Below are 23,128 nucleotides of genomic sequence, written 5' to 3'. Positions count from 1 at the left end.
ATTCACAGTCTCCCAGTGGGAATTGTGTGAGATTAATATCTAAGATACTCTCTGCCAAAGTAAAACCAAACACTGTCTTGAAGATTTTAATTTTGAGAGATTTTACAAGTTGGTGTATTTGATTTGCACTTTGAGAATTCTAATTTTTACTGTATTAGTTATTAAAATCTGTGATTTTCATTTGGTTTTAATTCTACATTATATGTATTTCTGAGGACATGGGGACAACTCTTGGCAAGAAGGGGAAGGGATAAATCAAAATCCAGTATTTCTCCTAGAATATTCCATTCTCTCTTTCCTAGAACCTCAATAAATGTTTGTTGGCACTATACCAATCCCTTTCTCTCCCACCACTTTAAGATAGTTGCCCTTTTATTTTCAATGGCGTCAAGCCAAAAGTATTTTTGAGCCTAGCAATGAAAGGAAAGAGAGTACCCCAAAAAATGCCTCATAGTTTATAGAGTTAGAAAATAATCTGATTATAGCCCAAGGGACTTTTCTTAATTTTTTTATAGTAGCCTTAGAGTCTGGCAGTAAAGCATCCTAGGAACTTAATTAGTCCCTGCTCCCACATTACTAACATCAGGCTTCTCTGTGTGGAGTTACATTCTTGCCTGGAAAACAACTTTGTGGTACATCTGCCTCCTAGCTATATTCTCACAGTAATGACCAACTTTCTTATTGAGCCTTGTGCTGGAGAGAGAGAGAGAGAGAGCACACAAATTTTAAGGATGAATCAGAATAAAATTGCTTCATCCTTAAAATTTCCCCCAGTTATGGTTTCTAGGAATCATCATACCTCTACCCTAGCAAAACTGCCCAGTATCTATCTTCCCTTATCAACACAGCTACAGTCACTTGTACAGTCACTTCTCTAGAGTGACTTGCCAGAAGCATTCTTCCTCTTATACCAAGGAAATGGAACAAGTTTAAGACTTTATATATAGTACATGTTAATAAATTATTTGTACATCAATTTAAAGTTACATGTAACAATTTACATTTCTCTCCACAGACTAACATAGAAGATGAGTTGAAGGAAAATCTGGTAGCTGTCTAGTCTAACCCATAACTGAACAAATAACTCCCTCTATGACATACTCATCATGTCCATCCAGCCTTAACTCTTGGGAAATGGAACCCAATATATCCTGAGGCAACTTCTGCATAGTTCAGTTCCAGAGTTTTCTAGATATCAAGACAAAATCTGCTGCTTCAATTTCTACCCTTTGTTACTAGTTCTACTGTCTTGAACCATGCAGAGTGTACCTAATCTCTTTCACAGACTAGATCCTCAGATACTTATAGACAACTCATGTTGTCAGCCACTCATTCCCAAGGGCATTTCTCTTCCAAGTGAAATAAACTCATTTCCTTCCATTGATATTCTCATAACATTTCTTCACATTTTCTCTAAATTTCTAAAGACTGTCTAGAGTTCTGTCGATTTTCTCACTTCAGAAGGAGATAGTATGTCCTTTTATTCTTAGCAGTTGGTTATTGCTATTTAAGGGAATCCCTCAAAGTCTAATCATCTGTCTCTAATATGTTGAAAATAATGTGTGACAAATATGCTGAGTGCCATTTTTGTTTGCAGGTCAGTTGTTTTAGAACTCTAGAACATTTGATTTTTTAAAATGTGAAAAGATAATTAGAAAATTGGGGAAAGAGTCCAAAAAACTTTTTAGTGATATAATATGGAATATAATTCAATGAACAACTAAAAACTTGACAATTTTTCCCTCATGTGATTAAGACATTTAAGTTAAATTGATATGTTTTATTGAGTTTTTTCCCCCTCTCCTTGATGCTATGTCCTTTGTAAATGTATTTAATCGTATTGGATTAGAAAAGTATATCTTTTACCAAATTATTCTTGACTCTAGAAGTATTTTTGGATTAGCCATTGATGATGTTTAGTCACTGATTTTAAGCATAACATTTAATACCTCTTTCTTGGGGTGCCTGGTATTCCACTGGTGGTGGTATATGATGAAGCGACATGGAACACGAAAGTCTCTAAAGAACTAAAAACAAATGTCACATAGAGAACAATGGAGGCACGTGGCAGTTGTGAGTAGGCTGCAATATATAATAAAGAACTCCAAAGAAATAGTTGAAATGCCACCACTGAAATAGATGTTAGGAAGAGAAATGAGAGATAACCATTGGAGAGTCCTAGTGCTCTTCCCCTTTCCATGCAGTGTCAAGAGAAAGTAAAGAAGGCCTCAAGCACATTGGGTGTACCTTCTGTGGTAAATTTATAGGAGAACACATAGATTGGAAAAGCATGGATGGGTTGCAGTCTGCAGTTAGAGAAAACATTCAGATTGAGATTTCACATCCATTTGAGTATTACTGGACATTTTTCTTTGAGATACAACATTTCTATTGATCCAAGTATATTCTCAAGTCTAAAAAAATTCCATCTCTGGTTTGAAATCAAGAATGGCTAGGAAGAGGAGAAGTTTATTGCTGTAGTCTAACTATTTTTTTCTTGAAGATTTCTTAATATAGTAACTGTTTATACTCAAGATAACTATACATTTTTTCCTTCCATTAGATATGTGAATAAAAATACTTACGAATCAAATGTGTATTCTGGACCAAAATTTAAAGAAGGTAATTACTCATATAACCAAGTTATCACCAATTCATTATTGACTGCAAAACACCTAGGTCTGTTTTGTTGCAATGGAAAAAGTAACTTCTGTCCTTCAGTGAGCTTGAGGTTTAGATTGAATTTAATTAGAATATAGGGGCTGTTGTAAAACTTTTGGTATCTTTTTGTTAGCAGTTAATCAATGTCTTTGAACATAAGATGAGCTGTATATCTGATAATGTCTAAAATATGAAGCACCCTTTCCTTTCCCCTCTTACATGAATAAGTCTTTCTACATTGTCAGTTCAATACTGAATATTCTCACATACTGTCCTCTGTGATGTTAGTACCACTAGCTCCTTTGAAGACTAATTTTAACTATGTGGGATAAAAAAAATAAACAGCCCCCCAAAATTTCCCACTTTAAACAAACTGGATCAGAAAGCAGGTAGAGCTATTGCTGCTTGATTACTCCTGCTCTCCAATCCAGTTTAAAGTGGGAAACCTTTCCTAATCTCCCGAATTAAATGTTTCCCACTCCCAAATTACTGTGTATATATCTTCTATTTGCTTATCTGTGTACATGCTATATCCCCTCTGAAGGATGTAAGTTCTTCAAGGCAGGGACTGTCTTATTTTTTTATTTGTCTCCCAGGCACCTAACACAATTCCTGAGAGTCATAGGTGCTTAATAAGTGCTCATTGTGTAATACATGGGCAGTGGAAAGAGTACTGGGCTGAGAGGCAGGACATCAGGAGTCTGTTTCTAACTCTACCACTAGCTTGCTGGAATCACAAGCAAGTTGCTGAACTTCTCTACAAACTGTTGAGAGTTTATATCCTAGTAATGATATAAGAGTAAAGTAGGGTTCATCTCAGAGATAATTGGAACCAAGGAGGGCTGTTTTGAGTTCATTGAATTGAATCTATTCATTTTACGGCTGAGAGGGTTCAGAGTAGGTAAGATTCATCCCCATGGTGATGTAACAAAGCAGTGATACAGAGGACACGAGTCCAAATGTCCAAATTCTTGGCCCAGTGATTCTTCCTCTGTAAAAGTGCCTTGGAGGGGAAAAAAAAGTACCATATAAAGGAAAGTGGTAGTATTAGTATGATTGAGAATATGAGAATAAGTGATTGAAAATAAGAATTTTGAAATGAAAATTTACCTAGTAGTAGTAAATTTTTTTCTGAAAGTTTTAACTTATTGTTCTGACACTACATTTCTCAAACAATTTACATTAGCATCTGAAACACCTTCATTCTTTGGTGCAAGTACTTCTCATGTAACACCCAACACATCAGCAGGAATGATACAAGCCACCCCATCAAGAGTCCAGCCTTCACCCACAGTTCACACCAAAGAAGCACTAGGTAAGAGGCCTTTTGGACTCTATCTTGCCACGAAAATTCTTTTGCAATCCTTTTTTTGTAATGAACTTTTCCTTTCTTTTCTTAAGGTTTCATAATGAATATGTTTCAGGAAACTTCACATCCTGAAGTTTCTGTTGAAGAAGATAAACTTTCCTCCCTGAATCAAAGTGATGATGCATTTAAGGACCATTCCCAAAGTATGACTTCCTTTCTTCCTTTTCATCAGACACATATTTATGAACTCACGATGTACATGCTTCTTTGTCTGGGAGGGATTACAGTTTAGTTGGTAAGATGAGAAATTAAGGAACGATAGTAGACCAATAGGAGGCAACTAGGGGGCTAAATAGATAGAGAGCTGAACCTGGAATCAGAAAGATCTGGGTTCAGTTCCAGCCTAAGACACAACAGCTATGTGACAGTAGGCAAGTCATTTAACCTCTGTCTTAATCCACTAAGACAGAAGGTAAGAGTTTTAAAAGATAAATTAAGTGTTGGCCACTGTCAAATTAAATATTAATCAAAAATGAATTGTCAAGCTTAATTAAAGCCAAATAAAAGTCATTTAATAAAAATGATATATACAGCTTTTTTAAGCACATTTCTATTTGAAAGAAATATCAAAACATCTGATTTGTGCTTTATAAGGAGAAAACTTAGACTAGTTACATAAATATTTGATATGATTACTTTGGTTTCATAAATCAAGACACCTAATTGGTTTCTCATTAATTAATAAAAAACAGAAAATATGTCATTTTTATAACATCGAATTTGATCACACTTACCTGTCTTGCAGAGACCATACAACCCCTTGGAGCTTGGGGAGTTAATGATGTTCCATCTGTGCCACCTGCTTTTTCCATCTTTGAAGATGGAAGTAAAGAGAATGCTGGGTAAAACAACATAGTTACAATATTTAGGATTGGGAAATAGAACATTGCTTATTCCTATAGGATTAAAAGATTTAGAGCTATAAGGTGACTTAGCAATCATCTTGTCTAAACCTGGTCATGAGGCAGTCTATGCACGGAGAAAAGTGCTAGATTTGGAATCAAAGGATCTGATTTCAAATTAATCAGCTACTTTCTACCTATGTGACCTTGGGCAAATCATTTAAATTACTAGAGCCTCATTTTCCTTATTTATAAAATGTGGAAATTGGACTGGATGCCACCAGAGGTACCTTTTAGCCTCTAATCTATGAACTATCAGATGATCTTACAGATTTAACCCAGAGGGGTTAAATAACATGCCTAAAAACATATAGGTAGTATATAATGTATAGTAAATAACCATCCATCATTATAAATAAAATTAAATATGTAATATTTGGACTCACGACTTTTAAAAAGTAGGAAATGGTTTTCTGTTACCTGAAGCTTCAAAAGGAAGTCATTTTCTAAGTAGGGAATATTGTTGTACTTTACTAGTAGATGACAGCTGATTGTGTGACTCTAGCTCCATTAATTCATTGAAAATTCTCTTACAGAGATAAATAAATGCAAAAATTTGATGACTTGGGACAAAGTCATATTGTCTAGGGATTGGAAAAACTACACAAAAATCTTGGAAAGAAAAAATGGACTGCTAGATGCAGGGAGGGGACATGATTTCCAAATTGCCACCATACTTTAATTCTTTTGTGCCAGACTGTTGACTGGAATATGTAGGATTCTCTAATACCCCCGCGTATTTACCCATGGGTAAATCTCTCATTTTACATCAAAAATCAACTAAATTTATTTTGTTTCATCAAATTTTGCATGAGTGCATCTCTTTCACTGAGTAAAAATAGCTATATACTAATAGAATCTCAATTAACAGGACAACTGATTTTTTCCTATCACCTTCATCTTTTCAACTTATTTAGTCTGTTTTGTTTACAAATGTGGCTTTTTTTCTGGGCAACTGTCAGACTTATTTTTGAAATTACCAATCTTTTCTAGATTAACACAGTCTAAAAACAAAAGCATGGGAACCAGATTCTTTGGTGAACGACCTTCAAGCAGATCTACTTCAAAACCAAATGTAAGTATATTAGAAAGAAAGTTAGCATTCATACACCCTAATGAACTTTAAACTGTTCAACCCCTTTGCCACAGCCATCAAGGGAACCATAATATTTATTTATTCATTCATTCATTCCTTTGGGGAGAAAATGTCTACTAAGGATATGAGAAGGAGCCAAGGGAAAGATTGCAAGAGAAGATGACCTTAGGATCTCTAGATCTGGGAGAGAAGTGAAAGAATGGAATCAAAGATGGAGGTAGAGGAATTAGCCTGAAGAATCACTTCTTATGACTGGGGAAAAAGAAGGAGCAAATAGTTGATGCTGCCAAGAGGTTTTGAGAAATAAAATGTGGGAATGAGGGAGTTCTATACTTCAGTATCAATCTTCTCTTGAAAATCAGGTGTGAACTTGGTTTGGATGTAAGATCCCTTCTAGCACTAAAATTAAATTATCTGTGATAGCAGCATACATTAAGAGACTAGGGCATGGTATATAAAAGAGACCCATAGGACAGGTGGGGGTGGGAGGATGTTAAAGGGACAACTGGATGACAGTAGTAGAGATGACCCACATTTGGTTTCCTGAAGGCATGGATTAAAATCATTCCCTAGAAAAAGAAAAAAAAAGAAAATCAGGTGTGAAGATGAAAGGAAAGTAGAAAAGACATAATAAATAATATGAGCTGTGAGATATAGGCAGCTAGGTGACATAGAGGATAGAGCACCAAGCCTAGAGTCAGGAAAACCTTAGTTCAAATCTGGCTTTATTCTTAGTTCAAATTGTGACTTACTATCTGTGTGGCCTTGGGTAAGTCATTTAACCCTGTTTGCCTCAGTTTCTTCATTTATAAATTGAGCTAGAGAAGGAAATGGCAAAACCGCTATATTATCTTTGCCTAGAAAACCATGCAACAGAATGAGCAAACAACAAAATGTACTGGGAAAAGAGGGTTAATAAGAGAAAAGTTAAAAGAATTTCCACATGTCAGCAAGAACCCAGCTGAGGTTACCTAATTTGTAATGGATTTCCTGTGTTTTCTTCAGCACTGTTCAATAGCCCTGGAACTGAAAATGAGAAACTGAAAAGCAGATTGACGATTATGATAATTACTCTGTGTGTGTGTGTATGTGTGTGTAGCAGCTATAGATGTGAAGAAATGTCTAATGCATTTTAGTACCTTTAGCTTCAAATATTTTGTGAAGTAACAAGTATTTGTTCACAGTTCATTCACAAATAATTTGAAGGTTAAGAACTAATGAATCCAGTTGTCAAAATTTAGTTAAGATATCATTAAAGGGATTTCAGAATGAATGAGAAAGAAAACCCAATTTCCTTTTTCACACCTAGATTGAAAGCTTTCCTCACTGTTAATTAAAAGTGCAAACTTCACTCTTCTTCCCTTTCAAAGTGCAGAGAGATTTTTGAGTTAAAATAAACTTGAGAATTAAAATATATGATATATATGACTGCATTGGTGAACCTATGGCTCAAATGCAGCATGAGGGTGCAGTTTGGGCACTGATATATGACTTCAACTTTAAAGTTAAAGGGGAAAATACAAAACGAGGATTGAACCAAAATTATGAAGTATCAACCAAACTCTAGTACCTGTGCTACATGAATAACCCAAAAGGCATTGCTGCTTTTAACCAGTACTCAACCTTAGTCCTTAGCCCTCTGGTCTTTTTCCACTGTCTTCTTCAGGAATCTCATTCACTTCCATTGCAATAACTTTCAAATCTCTATTACTAGGCCTGATCTCTCTCCCAACTTCCAGCCTAGTCTATTTTCTATTTTCCTGCTGTACTCTATCCCCAGTACCCACTAATACCTAAAATGTAACATGTCCAAAACCAAATTTATTTTCATCAACTTCAAAACTGCCTCTCCTATCTTCCCTACTTCTCTTATTGGTTCTTCCATTCTGCCAGTCATCCAAGTTCTAAGTTCTGCCATTTTTTAAAAACTCTTCTTCACCTCCTGTATATATTTAATCAGTTGTAAAGGCCTATAGACTTCAACACCTTTCAATACCTTTCCTCCCTTTTCCATTCCCACTGCTATCATCTAATTCGGATTTCTTATTAGCTCTTATCTGGATAATGTCAAAGACTTCTAACTGTTCTTCCTTTCTCTAGTCCGTCCCTATTCTGGTCTGTTTTATATACCCCTACCAGATCATTTCTTCCAAAACATTGCTCAAATGCTGTCTCTTCCCCAACTCAATTTTAAGTGGCTTGTTGAATGAAATAAAAACTCCTGCTTAGACTGATATTAATACCCACCAAAATGTGGCATCAGCTTCTCTTTTAGATTTCTACTACTCACCTACATATAGCCTCCATTGTAGCTAAACAAAATTATTTACTGTTCCTTAAATATACCTTCTATTCTCTTCCTACATACCTCCGTTCAAATTTCTGCCTTAAATGTTTCGCTTACCTTTCATCTCTGACTAATTTCTTCCTGTCACAGTTTTTTAGGTTAATCTCAAATATCTATTCTTAATGAAGTCTTTTCCACCATTGACCAAAAAAGCAAAACAGAAAAATACCCCTCATTAAAATCCCCTCCAATAACTGCATTTATATTTTTAATGACACTTCAGAGTCCAAGGAAAGGTTATGTTTGTAAAACACTTTATAAATCTTAAAGCACTACATAAATGCAGGCGATTGATTATTAGTAGAGATATGTTTTGAAATTTTGTTTTTATCTTACCTCTACCAGATTTTGAGTCCTTTGATTGTCTCTTTCCATCTTTATCTCTCAAGGGATTTGTATATAGTGAGTCCTTGATAAATATAAATGGAATTGTATTAAATTTTCCCAACATTTCCTCTTCATCCTACCTGCCTGGCATGTCAGTTTGCTAGCAAGTTAGTACTATAACCTTAGAACATTGCAACCCAAAACAATGCTAAATATCTCCTTCTGATATTTTTTATTCTGCTGTTAATAGGCTTAGATAAGCTGATCTCTACTGTATTCTTTCTGGCAGACTTTGACCTTTTTCTTAGAAATATACCAGGGGCACCTAGGTGGCATAGTGGATAGAGAATCAGGCCTGGAGTTGGGAGAACCTATCTGGCCTCAGATACCTCTTAGATGTGTAACCCTAGGCAAGTAACTTAAGCCTAATTGCCTAGCTCTTGCCTAGTTCTTTGCCTAGTTCTTTCTTAGAGTTGTTACTAGAACAGAAAGTAAAGGTTCAAAAGAAAAAAAAGAATTATACCCCTTAATTAAATTCCAAATAATATCTTTAAAAACTAAAACCACAATTGTAGGAAGAGTCATTATTGGCTGCTTTTATGGTAATAGAACTAAAATAACCTCTTATGTTTGGCAGTTGTTAATGTATATTGCCTTTGGATTCGTGTGTTTTTTACATCTTAAAAAACTATCAAAGCTTAAATTTTAATTGGTAATGAGAAGGTTGTTACTTTTCAATATTTCTTATATTCTAGGAAGGGTTTCAGGCAGCAGAGTCCTTGGATGATTGTACTATATGGGGTGTACGCTGTAATAAAACTTTGGCACCTAGTCCTAACAGTACAAGAGATTTTACATCTGCTGCACAACTTGCTTCTACACCATTTAACAAAATTTCCATGGATGCATGGCAAGCCCTAGAGGATAAAGGTGGGTATTACTATATTTTGATGCCTTTGTGAACCACTATTGATATTTTAGTGTTCTGATTGCAAGTATTAAATAAGAATTGTGTGATATCTGCACACACATATATAGATAGATAGGTAGTTCTTGCATTTATAGGATTTTCTTGTTTTTTTTTTTGAGATTTACTATCTTAGGTTGCCAGTAAAATAAATCCATAAGTGGCAATTGAAGGTACACATATCTTAGTTTCGCCCATTTGTATCAGTCATGCACATTGTTCATTTTTCCCAAATCCCTTAACAAATAACAAAAGCTATCATTATCAAGGCACATTAGGAGTATTGCCTTCAAATACAGGAGGAGGTCTAAATCTGAGTCATTCTAAAGCCACCTCAGGTTCTTCCATTCACCCTCAATGTTCCACATTTGTAAAGAATCTCTTCTCCTTTCCACTTCTTAGAAGGCCCAACTTTGCCCGAAGCCCACTTCAATCATCATTTCCCACATGGAGTTGTTTCCTTATCCTTCCCTCCAAAATTACCTTGTATTTACTTTGTATATTGCCCTGGTATGTGCCCATGGTTTCTCCCTTTAGAATAAAAGTTCCTTTGGGAAAGGGCTACCTAATCTTTGTGCCTAACACTTAATAAATAAACAAATCAATTGATTGAATCAATGAACTATCTTGTGGCCAGCAGAATTGAAGTCTATATCCACTACATTAAGAAAATGTAATTTTCTGGGGCAGCTGTGTAGCTCAGAGGATTGAGAGACAGGCCTAGAGATGGGAGGTCCTAGGTTTAAATCTGGCCTCAGACACTTCCTAGCTGACCCTGGGCAAGTCACCCCATTGCCTAGCTCTAACCACTCTTCTGCCTTGGAAACAATACACAGTATTGATTCTAAAGAAGGTAAGGGTTTTTTTGTTTTGTTTTGTTTTTTAAGAAATAGAAAATGTAATTTTCCTTCCTTAACTTTACTTCCTTTCCAGCCTGTACCCAATGGCAGGAATTCATGTTCTTCTCACCTTCCCCTCTCTGAATCTCAAATTCCATGCAAAGTTCAGCTCAAGAACCATGACTGACATGAAGCCTCCCTGCCCTGCAATTCACTTCCTGATCCAGTGACTTTGTAATGACCTTATCCACACTTTGTTAAGGGATCTAAACATCCTATAAGTCTGTATCCATACTTCATAGGTGTGTTTCCCCAGTGTCCTAGAGGTCAGAGATCAGGCATTTCATTTCTGTATTTATATCCCTGGTGCCTGATACACAGTACATCTTGTTGGTTTTAAATGTAATTTGTTTATTTAAAATAAAACTCTTACTGTCCATCTCCTTCTAAATGTAGTTTGACAGTGACTTCCATGAGAGCTGCACTTTAAGCCTGACCATATTTTAACCTACACAAGCAACTTATATAATTCTTTCATTTATTTAAATTTTATTCCACTAAAATGTTAATGTCTTCCTGACTTGTCAAAACTAGGTAATCATAAAAGTATATTTACTCAATAAATATCATATAATTGACTTAGAATTATTGAAAGAATACCTTCAATAGAGATGACACTGAGAACATCAGGCAGCACGGTAGGAGTAGAGGGACCTAGCGATTCTCTTTTCATCCTTTTCTTTGAAGGGTATTTAAGAGTGCTGCTCTCGTTTCTTCTGCTTGGATGCTTTACTGGTGCCAGTGTCAATCATTTCTCTCTGTAAAGATCATTACTTACTTGAGTTAAAAGCAGATTCTCATTAAGTTTATCTTCTACTCCCAAAAGATCATTAACCTTTAATTATCAACTAGCAGAAATCTCCCTTCACACATGCTATCACTTTGCGACATCAGTGATTACCCATGCCCCATAGTCAATGTTTTTTTTTTCTGACATTTCATTTTTTATCAGCAGTAGTTAGACAAATGGTTAGAGGCGGCTAATTGGAATAGTGAAAAGAGCTCTAGCCCTGGAGTAAGGAAAACACAAATTCAAACTTGGCCTCAGAAACTAGCTGTGTGACTGGGCAAGCCACTAAGCTTTGTTTGCTTCAGTTTCTGCATCTATTAAAAGAGCTAGAGAAGGAAATAGTAAACCACTCTAATATCTTTGCCAAGAAAAACCCAATGAGGTCAGGAAAAATTGGACACTACTGAAATAGCTAAACAACAACAAAAAGTTAAGACAAAGCAATAATGTAAGATCTGCCAGGAGAATTTTGGTCAGGTCCCTAAACAATGATCTATTTTAATGTGCATTCAGTACTTCCTAGCCTCAATTATTTAAAGTCATGATTACTGATCAAAGAATGTGGGAACATTATCCCCACAATCCCTGGCTTATGAACTTATAAATTCAAGTTTTACTAACTTTTTTTTTTTTTTAAAGAAAATCTCAGTAAAATGGGGGGAAATCTAGCATTAAGGCAAACCTGTTATATGTTCATTAAACAAAGTTCTAAAGGCTTTTTTTTAACCTTTTTTTTTTTCAATTACATGTAGAAACAAGTTTTTACAATTGTTTTCTGACATTTGAAATTCAGATTCTCTCCCTTCCTCTTTCCCTCCCTTCCCCATGGCAATAAATGTTCTGCTATGAGTTAGTGATACCAGAACTTTCATGTAATTCATATATTCCCATATTCCCCATGTCATGACAGAAGACACCTATAACACCTACAATAAAAAACTCATGAAGGAGAAACAAAGTGAAAGGTGGCATGCTTTAATCTGCAACCTGATTCCGATAGTTCTTTCGTTGGCTGTGGATAGCATTTTTTATGAAGAATCCCTTGAGGTTATCTAAAGGCTAGCTTTAAAGGATCTATAGTTCATATAGTCATTTTTTCCCCCTAAAAAGTCAATATTGTCTGTTCTGTTTCCCATTTCAGCTCCATAAACTTAGGGTGACTGTTTCTGCTAGAAATAAATCAATAGGAGTAAATCTAGCTTGACATAGACACGTATTCAGTGGTAGCATTTTCCAGGGCCCAACCTAAATGTTCCTTCTTCCTTAATCACCCATTGGGAAATGATCCTTTCTAAGCAGAACTGTAGCCCTAATTATAAATGCTATTCACTTGGTATTTATCAATACTATCTTTTATGGTAGTTATTTGTTTTGTTTTGTTTTGTTTTGTTTTGTTTTGTTTTAAACCCATACCTTCCTTCTTAGAGTCAATACTGCTCCAAGGCAGAAGAGTGGTATGGGCTAGGCAATGGGGGTCAAGTGACTTGCCTAGGGTCACACAGCTGGGAAGTATCTGAGGCCAGATTTAAACCTAGGACCTCCCATCTCTAGGCCTGACTATCCATCCCCTAAGCCACCCAACTGCCCCCTTAGTTATTTGTTTTTTGATCAAGGATATGGTTTATATTTATTTGTATCCCATGTATGTTGACCCAGACCTGAGAGGCATCATCAGAAATTCAAAGATTGCAATGCCTAAAAGTCTGATTTGAAGACTCCTGGAGTCCCTGGTATCCTTTCAGCAGGTCTACAAGATCAAAATGATTTTCATAAGAATACTAAGATATTATGCACAACAGTGCTATTCTTCTCACTGAGGTTTGGGAAATAGTTATTTTTCATAAAATATGTTATTTAGATTAACACAATGGTCTATCATAATATTTTTAAAATTTATCAGCTTTAATTTCTAATGTAGTAAATAATAATAGAAAACCCACATACACAAAAGCACTTTGGGGTCCTCAATAATTTTAAGTGTGAAGGTGTCCTGAGACCTCCAAGTTTGAGAATTACTGGTATAAATGGATGCAGGGTGGGTGTGTTTCCATCTGTCTGTGTCTGTATCTCTGTGTGGTGTGTGGAGGCTTTGTGAATCTGAGTAAGTCCCTTAACATCTCAATGCCCTCCAAGTAACTTTCTAAGCCTTAAATTTCAGAACATTTGCTATTCTCCAATGGTAGAGTTTCTTTACTAGGAGTTCCCTATACCAGAGAAATTAGGCATAATACATTTGTATGCAAAATATTTGCCTTTACCTTCTCCCTCACCTTATATATCCAGTCAGTATAATCAAGTCGTGTTGAATCCTTCTCTCTCCATCTGTTGACACCATCCTAGGATAGATCTTTATTACTACTTACCTGGACTATTACAATAACTGATTAGCAGGTTAGTTCTCCATTATTTATCCCTATCAGTCTATCCTTCATACAATTTTTCTTTTTTTTTTCTTAAATAATATTTTATTTTTTCCACAATTTCATGTAAAATCATTTTTAACATTTGGGTCTTTTTTTTTCTTTTTAGTTCCAAGTTCTCTCCCTTTTTTCCTGCCTCCCCTTCTTTCCTCCCTCCCCAAGATAATAAGCAATCTGATAGAGAATTTTAAACATGGAGTTATGTGAAACATTTTTCAATATTAGTCATTTTGTAGAAGAGATCTCAAACAAAATAGAAAATGAAATATGGTCTTCATGCAATTTTCAAAATACTCTCTTCTCTAAAGATCAACTCTGATCAATAAATATTTTTTAAGTGCCTCCTGTGTGCCAAGAGTATGCCAGGTGCTGGGAATACAAATACAAAAGTGAACAATCCCTGCCCTCAAGGAACTCAACATTCTATCTGCCTCACTCCTCTATTGAAAAGGTGACATCACTCCTTTTTTAAAAAAATCTTTAGGCTTTCTCTCCTGCCTACTAAATCAAATTTAAATTTTTGTTCTGGCATTCAAGACTGCACAATTTGGCACTATCCTACCTTTCCAGCCTCATTTCATTAATTCCTTCCATGTACTGAATACTGTAAGGTATAAATTTAGGGTTGAGACTGAATATAATAATTATTGGTCGTCAAGGATTTAATCTCTTAAATCCTAAATGAAACACTCAAGTCAGAATGGAATTTTATGGTGATTTAATTACAATAGGAGGAAGAAAGAGAGAGAGAGAGAGAGAGAGAGAGAGAGAGAGAGAGAGAGATTTAAATTTTTGTTTGAGAAAGATCTTCAGAGAAGAAGCTTGCTAACTGTCTCAGGGAGCTCCTCCAGGCTCGAGTTCCAGGATCAAAGTTGCACCCAGCCCTCTCCACAGGAAGTGACAACAACTCCAAAGACAGTTCTCTACATCACTTCCTGCATCTCATATATGCCAATGGTGGCTCAAGCTTGGCTTAGGACAGCCCAGGGGACAGTCAGTTGTTTCTGATTTGTCACTTGCTAGCACATGCCAGTGTAGTGTGGGTGTACACATTTCTGGGTGCTAGACTAAGCAAGATGGAGAAAGTCTAAAAATCACAATCCCCAGTGATGGTTGGGGGACTAGTCTCCCCAACTGATCACTAAACATAAGCATCCTGCACCCCCCAAATTTTTAACTGCAGGTGTATACAAAATTTTACCCTCTAAGAGGAAAAACTACAATAGTTAGAGATAAGAGGAAAATAGAAGAGAGAGAGACAGCAAAAGCAATGTTTTGCTGGGCGCATTGAAAAAAACCAATTATGGGGCAGTCCCCTTTGGCATAAGAGTGTACATTCAAAATAAATGTTCAATCAACCGCACCCCAAGGTTCATTCTAGATCTTCCTGTAGTGTAACAGTTTAAGTATCTTTCTGCAAATAGTTCATTCTCTGGATTTAGTAGTTAGCAAGCTTCTTCTCTGAAGATCTGTCTCAAATAAAAATTTAAATCTTGGATTTTATGAAAATACAATCCCCCCCTCCCCCCAAAGAAGATTGTAAGATAATTTTAGTGTTGTGATTTGAAAATCTAAATTAATTTGATTGCCAGGGAAAATCCTCAAGTCAGCTGGTAATTATAGTGATTTTAATTAATATATAGAGAGAAGGAATTAAGGAAAAGAGAGAGAGGGGGGAAAGAGTTAATTTAAACTGCTCAGGCTCAGGCTGAGCCAGGAAGTAGTTAAAGGCCTTGGCCAAAGTGGCCTCCCTGAGCCCAAGGGAAAGGGAGTCAGTCTTATCACTCACCACAAGACTGTCTTAAGGAAGCTATCTAAGGGAGATCCTCCAGTCTCAGTTCCTCCTCTGAACTGACCTCTTGCTGCTCATCTAGACCTCCTTTTAAAGATCATTTTCTCTTGTGTCACCTCCCTTAAATTTTCACGTCTACCAATCACAGCAGAAGCTTTTCTCCAGGACTGCCCACTCTTTAGTTCTCACCTTCTCTGGTTAGATTATATCTTTTGAGCTACTTCACACTTCTTTGTTAAGTTCACCTTTTGTTAGTTACTTGACCTTTTTGTGATTAATTTAACCTTTATGGGTACTTAACATCTTTTTGTATTAGATCTAAAAATAGACAGCTTAAAGTTCTAGCTTCACTATTGTTACAAACAAAAACTATGACCGTGAAAATATGGTTTCAAGACTGTGAATTGCCAAAACTGTAAAGATAATTTTTAGTGTCTTGATTTTATATTAAAAATAAAGTGGTTGCCATGGGAAATTTCCCAAAATATTAAATATACCCAAGTCAGCTGGGTTTTATGGAGATTTTAATTAATACAAATAAAGGAATTAAGGAAAAGGAGAGAGAATAAGAAAAATATAGTATGAAGGGCCTAGGCCAACATGGCCTAGGCCTGAGCCTCAAGAGAGAAACTAGTCAGTCTTTTATCAACTCACCACAAGATCCTTCCAAGCAAAACTCTAGTGTTCAGAGAGACCCTCCAGTTTAGCTCAGGAAGCTGCACTCAGTTCAGAGCCCCAGCAGCCTCCTCTGACTCCTGACCTCCAATTCAGCTCCAAAGCTGAATTTCTTTTTTCAGAGCCCTCCAGCTTCTTCCTTTTAAAGAAAATTTTCTCTTGTGTCACCTCCCCTAAATTTCTACGTCTACCAATCACGGTAGACGTTTTCTGAAGGACTGACCATTCTTAATTCACACCTGAGTAGACTAAAACTTTTGAGTAATTCACACCTGAGTAGACTAATCTTGTCCTTTGCAAGTTGCCTGATTAATTTGATCTTCATAGGTACTTAGCACCCCTTTGTATTAGATCTAAAAATAGACCTAGCTTAAGGGTTCTTGCTTCACTTTAAGTATGGGTTGGGGACTTTTCATTGTTCAATCAGGAGTTTACAACTTTATCTTCCCCTAAAGTATGCCTAAGTATGGGTAGAGTAATGTTAGAGTTCCCATCTACATTCCTGACTGAAGTCCCTTCATTGTTTTAAAATGGGGAATGGTCCTAACCAAATGTTCTAAAGTAGAGTCTGAGAATTTTTAAGATTCACAAGTCTGAGAAATTTTAAGATTCCAACTGTAAGGTATGAGTTAAGTACCTTCATTGTTCAATCAGGAGTTTACAACTTTATCTTCCCCTAAAGTAGTGTCTGAGTAGGGTGGAATAATTTTTAAAATTCATAAGGTATTGAAAAAACACCCAGTTCAGCTCAGGATGCAAGGTTTAGTTATGGGGAGGGGGGGGAGTCATTAAAAAAAAAACCAAAAGACAAAAGAAAAAGAAAAAAATAATGGAAGAAAAATTAAACCCTTTTATTATATATATATATATTAGTTTATTTTAAAGAAGAATTCAAAATCAGTATCAAAATATCGAAAATCTATGTATACAAAATTTTGAGTAAGCAAGAATAAATTTCTAACAGACCCTTGTATTAGGGTCCAATTAAAGTAATTTCTAATTCCACAGGTCTGTAGGACAGAATGCAGTAATATTTCACTTACCCATTTGCAGCCCAGGCTACAGGAAGTTGCCATACTGTAGGAGAGAATAAAGGACCAGATTTTTATTTTGATAGGGAAGTATCATTCCCTGGTCTGATTTTACCTTCATTCTCAGGGATAGAGGGAGCCAGGATGATAGCCAAACTTTGGTACTTGTCTGTAAGTATTTTCACAAAGAGTGTCGATAGAAGGAAGGACTACATCTTAACGTATGTCAAGCTTTGCAACGTTGAGTCTCACACTAAGTTCAAGTTCTTTGTATTGGCTTAGAAGTGCATCAATCCTACCTGGATATATATATATATATATATATATATATATATATATATATTTTTTTTAAGTTATATTATTGTAGAATAAAAATTAATATTGATTGTATTGTTGCAATTAAAAGAGTGGTTGGTATAAACTGTGACTGTGGAAATATGGTTTCAAGATATTGTCTTGAGTTAAATCAAATATAAAGTGGTTGCCAGGGAAAAATTCCCAAATATAAAATATACCCAAGTTAGCTGGGTTTTTATGGAGATTTTTAATTAATATAAATTAAGGAATTAATGAAAGGGAGAGAGAGAGTAAGAGGAAATAATGAGAAAAGGGGTAGGCCAGCCTAGACCAGCCTCAGCCCAAGCCCTAAGAGATCAGTCTGTCTTTAATCCACTCACCACAAGATTTGTCCCAAGCAAGATTCTAGTGTTCAGAGAGACCCAGATACTCCAACTAGTCCAAGCTCCAATTCAGCTTTGGCAAACTGAATTTTCAGCCAGCCACCCAAGCCCTTCAAGGCAGTTCTGGCAAGCTGCCTCTCTCCAATTCAGCTTTGGCAAGCTGAATCTCCCAGAGACCTCTTTTGAGCTCCTTTTAAAGAGAATTTTCTGCTATGTCACCTCCCCTAAGTTCTCACATCTACCAATCACAGTAGACGTTTTTCCAAAAGACTGACCATTCTTAATTCACACCTTCTTTAGTTCTCAACTTCTCTGGGTAGACTAAAACTTCTGAGTGAGTTCACACCTCTTTGCCCCCTTACAAGTTTACAAGTTGCCTGAACTTTTAGTGATTAATTTGACCTTCATAGATACTTAGCACCTTTTTGTATTAGATCTAAAAATAGACTTAGCTTAAGGTTTTAGCCTCACTATAAGTATGAGTTAAGTACCTTCATTGTTCACTAAGGAGTTTACAACTTTATCTTCCCCTAAAGTATGCTTAAGTATGGGTGGGGTGATGTTAGAGTTCTCACATTCCTGACTAAGTCCCTTCATTGTTTAAAATGGGGAATGGTCTTAACCAAGTGTTCTAAGGTAGAGTCTGAGAATTTTTAACATTCACAAGTCTGAGAAATTTTAAGATTCACAGTATGTACCTTAAGTACAAGAAATGAGAAAAGGGAAAAATTCAAATATTCTAATCAAAATAAAAGAAAAGCAATAATAAAACAAGGAAAAAGAGAAAAGAGAAGAAAAAAATATTCAGGAATTTGATGTGTTAAAAAAAAAAGCATCCACTTGTCAATGGATTATTATCTCCAATGCATGTATAGGATACAGTCAATCAGTTTCAATAGAAGATGCTCTCTTTACATGTGAGCAATGAATCCGAGTCCTTCTCTCCAATTTTTATAGATGTTGGACTAGTTAACAATATTTGGAATGGCCCTGCCCAGGAAGGCTGAGTTGCTCCCATACGCTGGAAGTTCTTTATATACACCTTGTCTCCTGGGTTCAGGTCATGAAGTGAAAATTTTAGTGGTCCAGCTTGTACTGCAGCTCCATATTCATGGAGTTCATGCAGTTTATGCTGTAATTCCTATATATAGGAAGTATAGTAGTATCTTCCTCCTAATAGTGATGTATATGCTGGGGAGAAAGGCTTAGCCTATATAGGTGGATGTCCAAAAAGCATCTCAAATTGTGAGATGTGTAGGTCTCCCCTGGGCCTGCTTCTAAGATAAAATAGTGCCAGAGGGAGAATTTCAGGGCATTTTAAATGTGTCTCAGTGCATAATTTGTCAACCATACTTTTAAGTTCTCTGTTCATTCTTTCAACTTGGCCTGAGCTCTGGGGATATAGATATAGATGGATATAGAACATGGAATTTAAAAGTTATCCCCTAGCAAGAATATATATGATTTAGAACAAAATCAGTAAAATAACCTCCTCTAGGAATCAATATGTGCTGGCAGGCCAAAGTGAGGAATAATCTCTTTTAAAAGTATCTTAGCAACAACAAGCCGCTGTGGCTCGGGACATAGGAAATGCTTCTATCCATCTGGTCAGTTGATCTACTATAACTGGACAAAATTTATATTGTCCAGCCTTTGGCATTGTTATAAAATTTATCTGCAGGTGCTCAAAAGGTATATAAGCCAGAGGACGCCCACAAAAGGCTTTGCCACAAAAGGCTTGTTGGTTATATGCCTGGCAGGTAGAGCCTGCTTAACACACTTTAGAGGCTATGGTAATTATACCAGGGGCTATCCATACTCTCTTAACAGAGTCCACGATGCCCTGGGTACCAAAGTGACCATTTTTATGAATAGATTGGCAAATTTGGTGATAGAAATTTCTAGGGAGCAGGGGTTTTCCTTCAGATGACACCCATACTCCATTAATCTGTTTTGCTTTGAATTTTGTTTCCATTTTTCCATTTCCTTTTCATTATAGGAAAGTGATAAATTTAAATCATTATTGGTTGTTAATGTTAAAATTAATCCAGGCCCTTCTGTGGCTGCTAGCTTTGTAGCAGTATCTGCCCGGTCATTTCCCCTAGAGACAGGGTCAGTGCCACCTGTATGGGCAGAGCAATGAACTACAGCTAGGGCTTCAGGCAGCTGGAGAGCGGAAAGAACTTCATTAATAATTTCTGCATTAGCTATGAATTTTCCAGCTGAGGTTAAAAATGACGACTGAGTGACAAATGCCAAAAGCATATCTAGAATTCGTATAAATTGTTGCCTTTTTACCCTTGGCAATTATACAGGCATGTTTCAGAGCTATGAGTTCTGCTCCTTGAACGCTAATATTAGAGGGCAGTGAAGCTGACACTCAGTGGTAAATTCTGTGACTACAGCAGCTCCAGCGTAGCGTATGCCATCCCTCATAAAAGAAGAACTATCAGTAAATAAGACCAGATCTTAGTTGTTTAAGGGAGTGTCCAAGAGATCATCTCGAGGCTTTTCTGCCATAGACACTAGTGTTTCACAACTGTGTAATAGTTCTCCTGAATTTGGTAAATCTGGAAGCAAGGTGGCAGGGTTAAGGGTTGTACAGTGTTTTAGAGTAATATTTTCGTTGTTTAGCAAGGTTATTTCATACCTTGTAATTCACTGATCAGAAAATGCCTGTGTTCTGTGTCTTAGTAACAATGCTTCTACCTCATGTGGGCACATGATTGTTAATGGGCATCCCAATACTAGATCAACAGTTTTTGTCACTAGTAAAGCTGTAGCAGCTATGCCTCTAAGGCATGGTGGTGCTCCTGAAGCTACTGGGTCCAGCTGGGCTGAATAATAAGCAACTGGGTGCTGAGAAGGTCCCAAAATCTGAGTTAAAACACCTGAAGCTACCCCTCTTCGCTCATGTACATACAAAGTAAATGGCTGCTTGTAATCTGGGATGCCTAGAGCAGGGGCAGACAGGATAGCATGTTTTAGATCTGATAGAGCTGACGGGTGTTCTGGCTCTAATTTAAGTGGTTCAGGGACTGAATCTCTCGTTAGTGCTATAAAGGGCTTGGTAATTTCCCCATAGCAAGGGTTCCATTGTCTGCAAAACCCTATTGCTCCCAGAATTGCTCTTAACTGTTTTTTAGTGGTAGGAGCGCTCAATTTTTGAATATTTGCAATTTGCTTGGAAGAAAGAGAGGCCACCTGCAGTCAGGATGAACCCCAAATATTCTACTTTGGGGAGACACCATTGAACCTTATCCTTCGAGATCTTATGCCCTCTTTTGTGCAATTTCAAAAGAAGGAGTTTACTATCTTCCTGACATGCTTCTGCGTCTGTTTAAGCCAAGAGTAGATCATCTACATATTTGATTAATTTGCTGTTTTTAAATGTTATATTGTCTGTATCTTGGCTCAAAATTTGTGCAAGTAAACCTGGGCTTTCTATGAAACCTTGTGGCAAATGACTCCATGTCTATTGTGAGCCCTTCTAGGTAAAAGCAAAGATATGCCTTGAGTTCTCCTGTATGGGTATGGAAAAGAAGGCTGAGCACAAATCCACTACTGTAAAGTATGTAGCTGTGCTAGGAATAGAGGAAATAATAATATTGATGTTGGAAACTACAGAGTGTCTCTTTATAACGTGATTTTTCACAGCCCTCAAATCCTGTACGAATCTATAGAGGTGCTTGCCATCGGGCCCCCTTTTTGGTTTTTTAACAGGCAGGATGGGCATGTTGTATTCAGATTTATAGGAAATTATGATGCCCTGGTCAATTAATGAGTTCATTACTGAGGTAATGCCCTCTATTAGCCTCCTTTGAGAGAGGATACTGAGGAATGGAAGGAGGTAGCTGGATTTTGTTTTAATTTGCACAGGAGCAGCTGATTTAAGTAAGCCTACATCAGAAGAACATGTAGCCCAAAGAAACTCTGGTATATCTGTAGGTATTTCAAAGGTGGAAGGCTCTTTTGCCTCCTGGCTCTCTAAAAGAATACAGGAAATAAATTTTAAAATTCTTCATGCACTTCCAAGGACATAGAGCCATCTGGGACGCAAATTATTGTGGCTTATAGTTTGCATAGTAAATCCCTCCCCAGCAAATTTGTGGGGAATCCAGGCATTAAAAAAAGAATGTTCAACAGTTAGGGGTCCCATGCATACCATGCGAGGAGAAAGTTTTGGGACCTTTAACGCTATTCCTGATACACCTACTACATTTAGAGAGCCAGTAGAGTCACATTTTGCATCTGGTTTGCTTACCAAAACTGACCTAGACGCCCCAGTGTCCAAAAGACAATCATAGTATGAATTTCTCACCTTTAAAGTGACATGAAGTTTCTTACTATGTGGGGTGGGGGTGGGGGGTTTTATAGGGATTATTGGCATTAAAATATCAGGGTCTGGAAAATCAAAGGTTTCACTCTTTGATTCCAAGGCCCTCCCACCCTCCTTCCCCTTCACACCTTCATAAAGATGCTTGGGCAGTTTTTTGGGATCCCCCATGCTATTGGGGTTTTTCACCAAGAGTATAGTGTGGACGAGCTCCATTTTTTATATATTGTTGTTGGGCATTGTATTGGGTATTATCATTTCCCTCATTTGGAGTACTGTCATTATTTTGATTGGCATTACGGTTCCTATAGTTATTACTAAAGTTGTTATTTCTTTTTTCCCGTAACCAGCTCCTACAGACCATCATTGCATGACCTTTCTTCCCACAGAAAGAGCATGTTAATGATTTATCTGTGGATTCCTGCAAAGGGGCTATGGTCTCTCCCTTATTTTTTAGTTGTCCTTGTAACCTTTCAGTTTCTTTCATTAAGTCTTCCACTGACTTGTGTGCCTCAGGTCTTTTTGCACGACCCTTATAAACATAGGCTGCTACTCTCCTCAATTCTTCAAGGTCCATAGAGTCCCAATCAGGATAGCTAGTTTTAAAATAGTCTTTTACCCCTGAACAACAATTCTTAACGAATTGCCTGTGTATGTGTCTAATGTCCTTTTCTCTGGTCAAATCAAGGTCTGTATATGTATTTCCTACGTCAATAAGTCTGTCCATAAACTGGGAGGGAATTTCATCAATTTCTTGTCGGGTCCTTTCAAATTTTGACCATTTTTCAGGTCTATCAGAGCAAGCTCTCATGGCTGTCAATAATGCTTCTCCAGCC

The 23,128-nt window shown here is 36.7% G+C and overlaps 1 protein-coding gene across 2 annotated transcripts in view; it reads left to right on the top strand.

The window, feature by feature from the left end:
* The window catches only part of BUB1 (BUB1 mitotic checkpoint serine/threonine kinase), a 107,622-nt gene that overhangs the window by 66,560 nt on the left and 17,934 nt on the right, over positions 1 to 23,128 (top strand). For both annotated transcript variants that reach the window (XM_056813763.1, XM_007476962.2), the window contains exons 11-16: positions 2,564 to 2,622; positions 3,848 to 3,976; positions 4,063 to 4,173; positions 4,776 to 4,872; positions 5,926 to 6,007; positions 9,458 to 9,632. In XM_056813763.1, the coding sequence (XP_056669741.1) occupies positions 2,564 to 2,622; positions 3,848 to 3,976; positions 4,063 to 4,173; positions 4,776 to 4,872; positions 5,926 to 6,007; positions 9,458 to 9,632 (653 nt within the window). The remainder of the gene's footprint in view (positions 1 to 2,563; positions 2,623 to 3,847; positions 3,977 to 4,062; positions 4,174 to 4,775; positions 4,873 to 5,925; positions 6,008 to 9,457; positions 9,633 to 23,128) is intronic.

The sequence above is a fragment of the Monodelphis domestica genome, chromosome 1, assembly GCF_027887165.1.
Source record: "Monodelphis domestica isolate mMonDom1 chromosome 1, mMonDom1.pri, whole genome shotgun sequence".
Classification (NCBI taxonomy): domain Eukaryota; kingdom Metazoa; phylum Chordata; class Mammalia; order Didelphimorphia; family Didelphidae; genus Monodelphis; species Monodelphis domestica.
The sequence above is the reverse complement of the archived record's forward strand: the minus strand, read 5'-3'. Positions and strand labels throughout refer to the sequence as shown.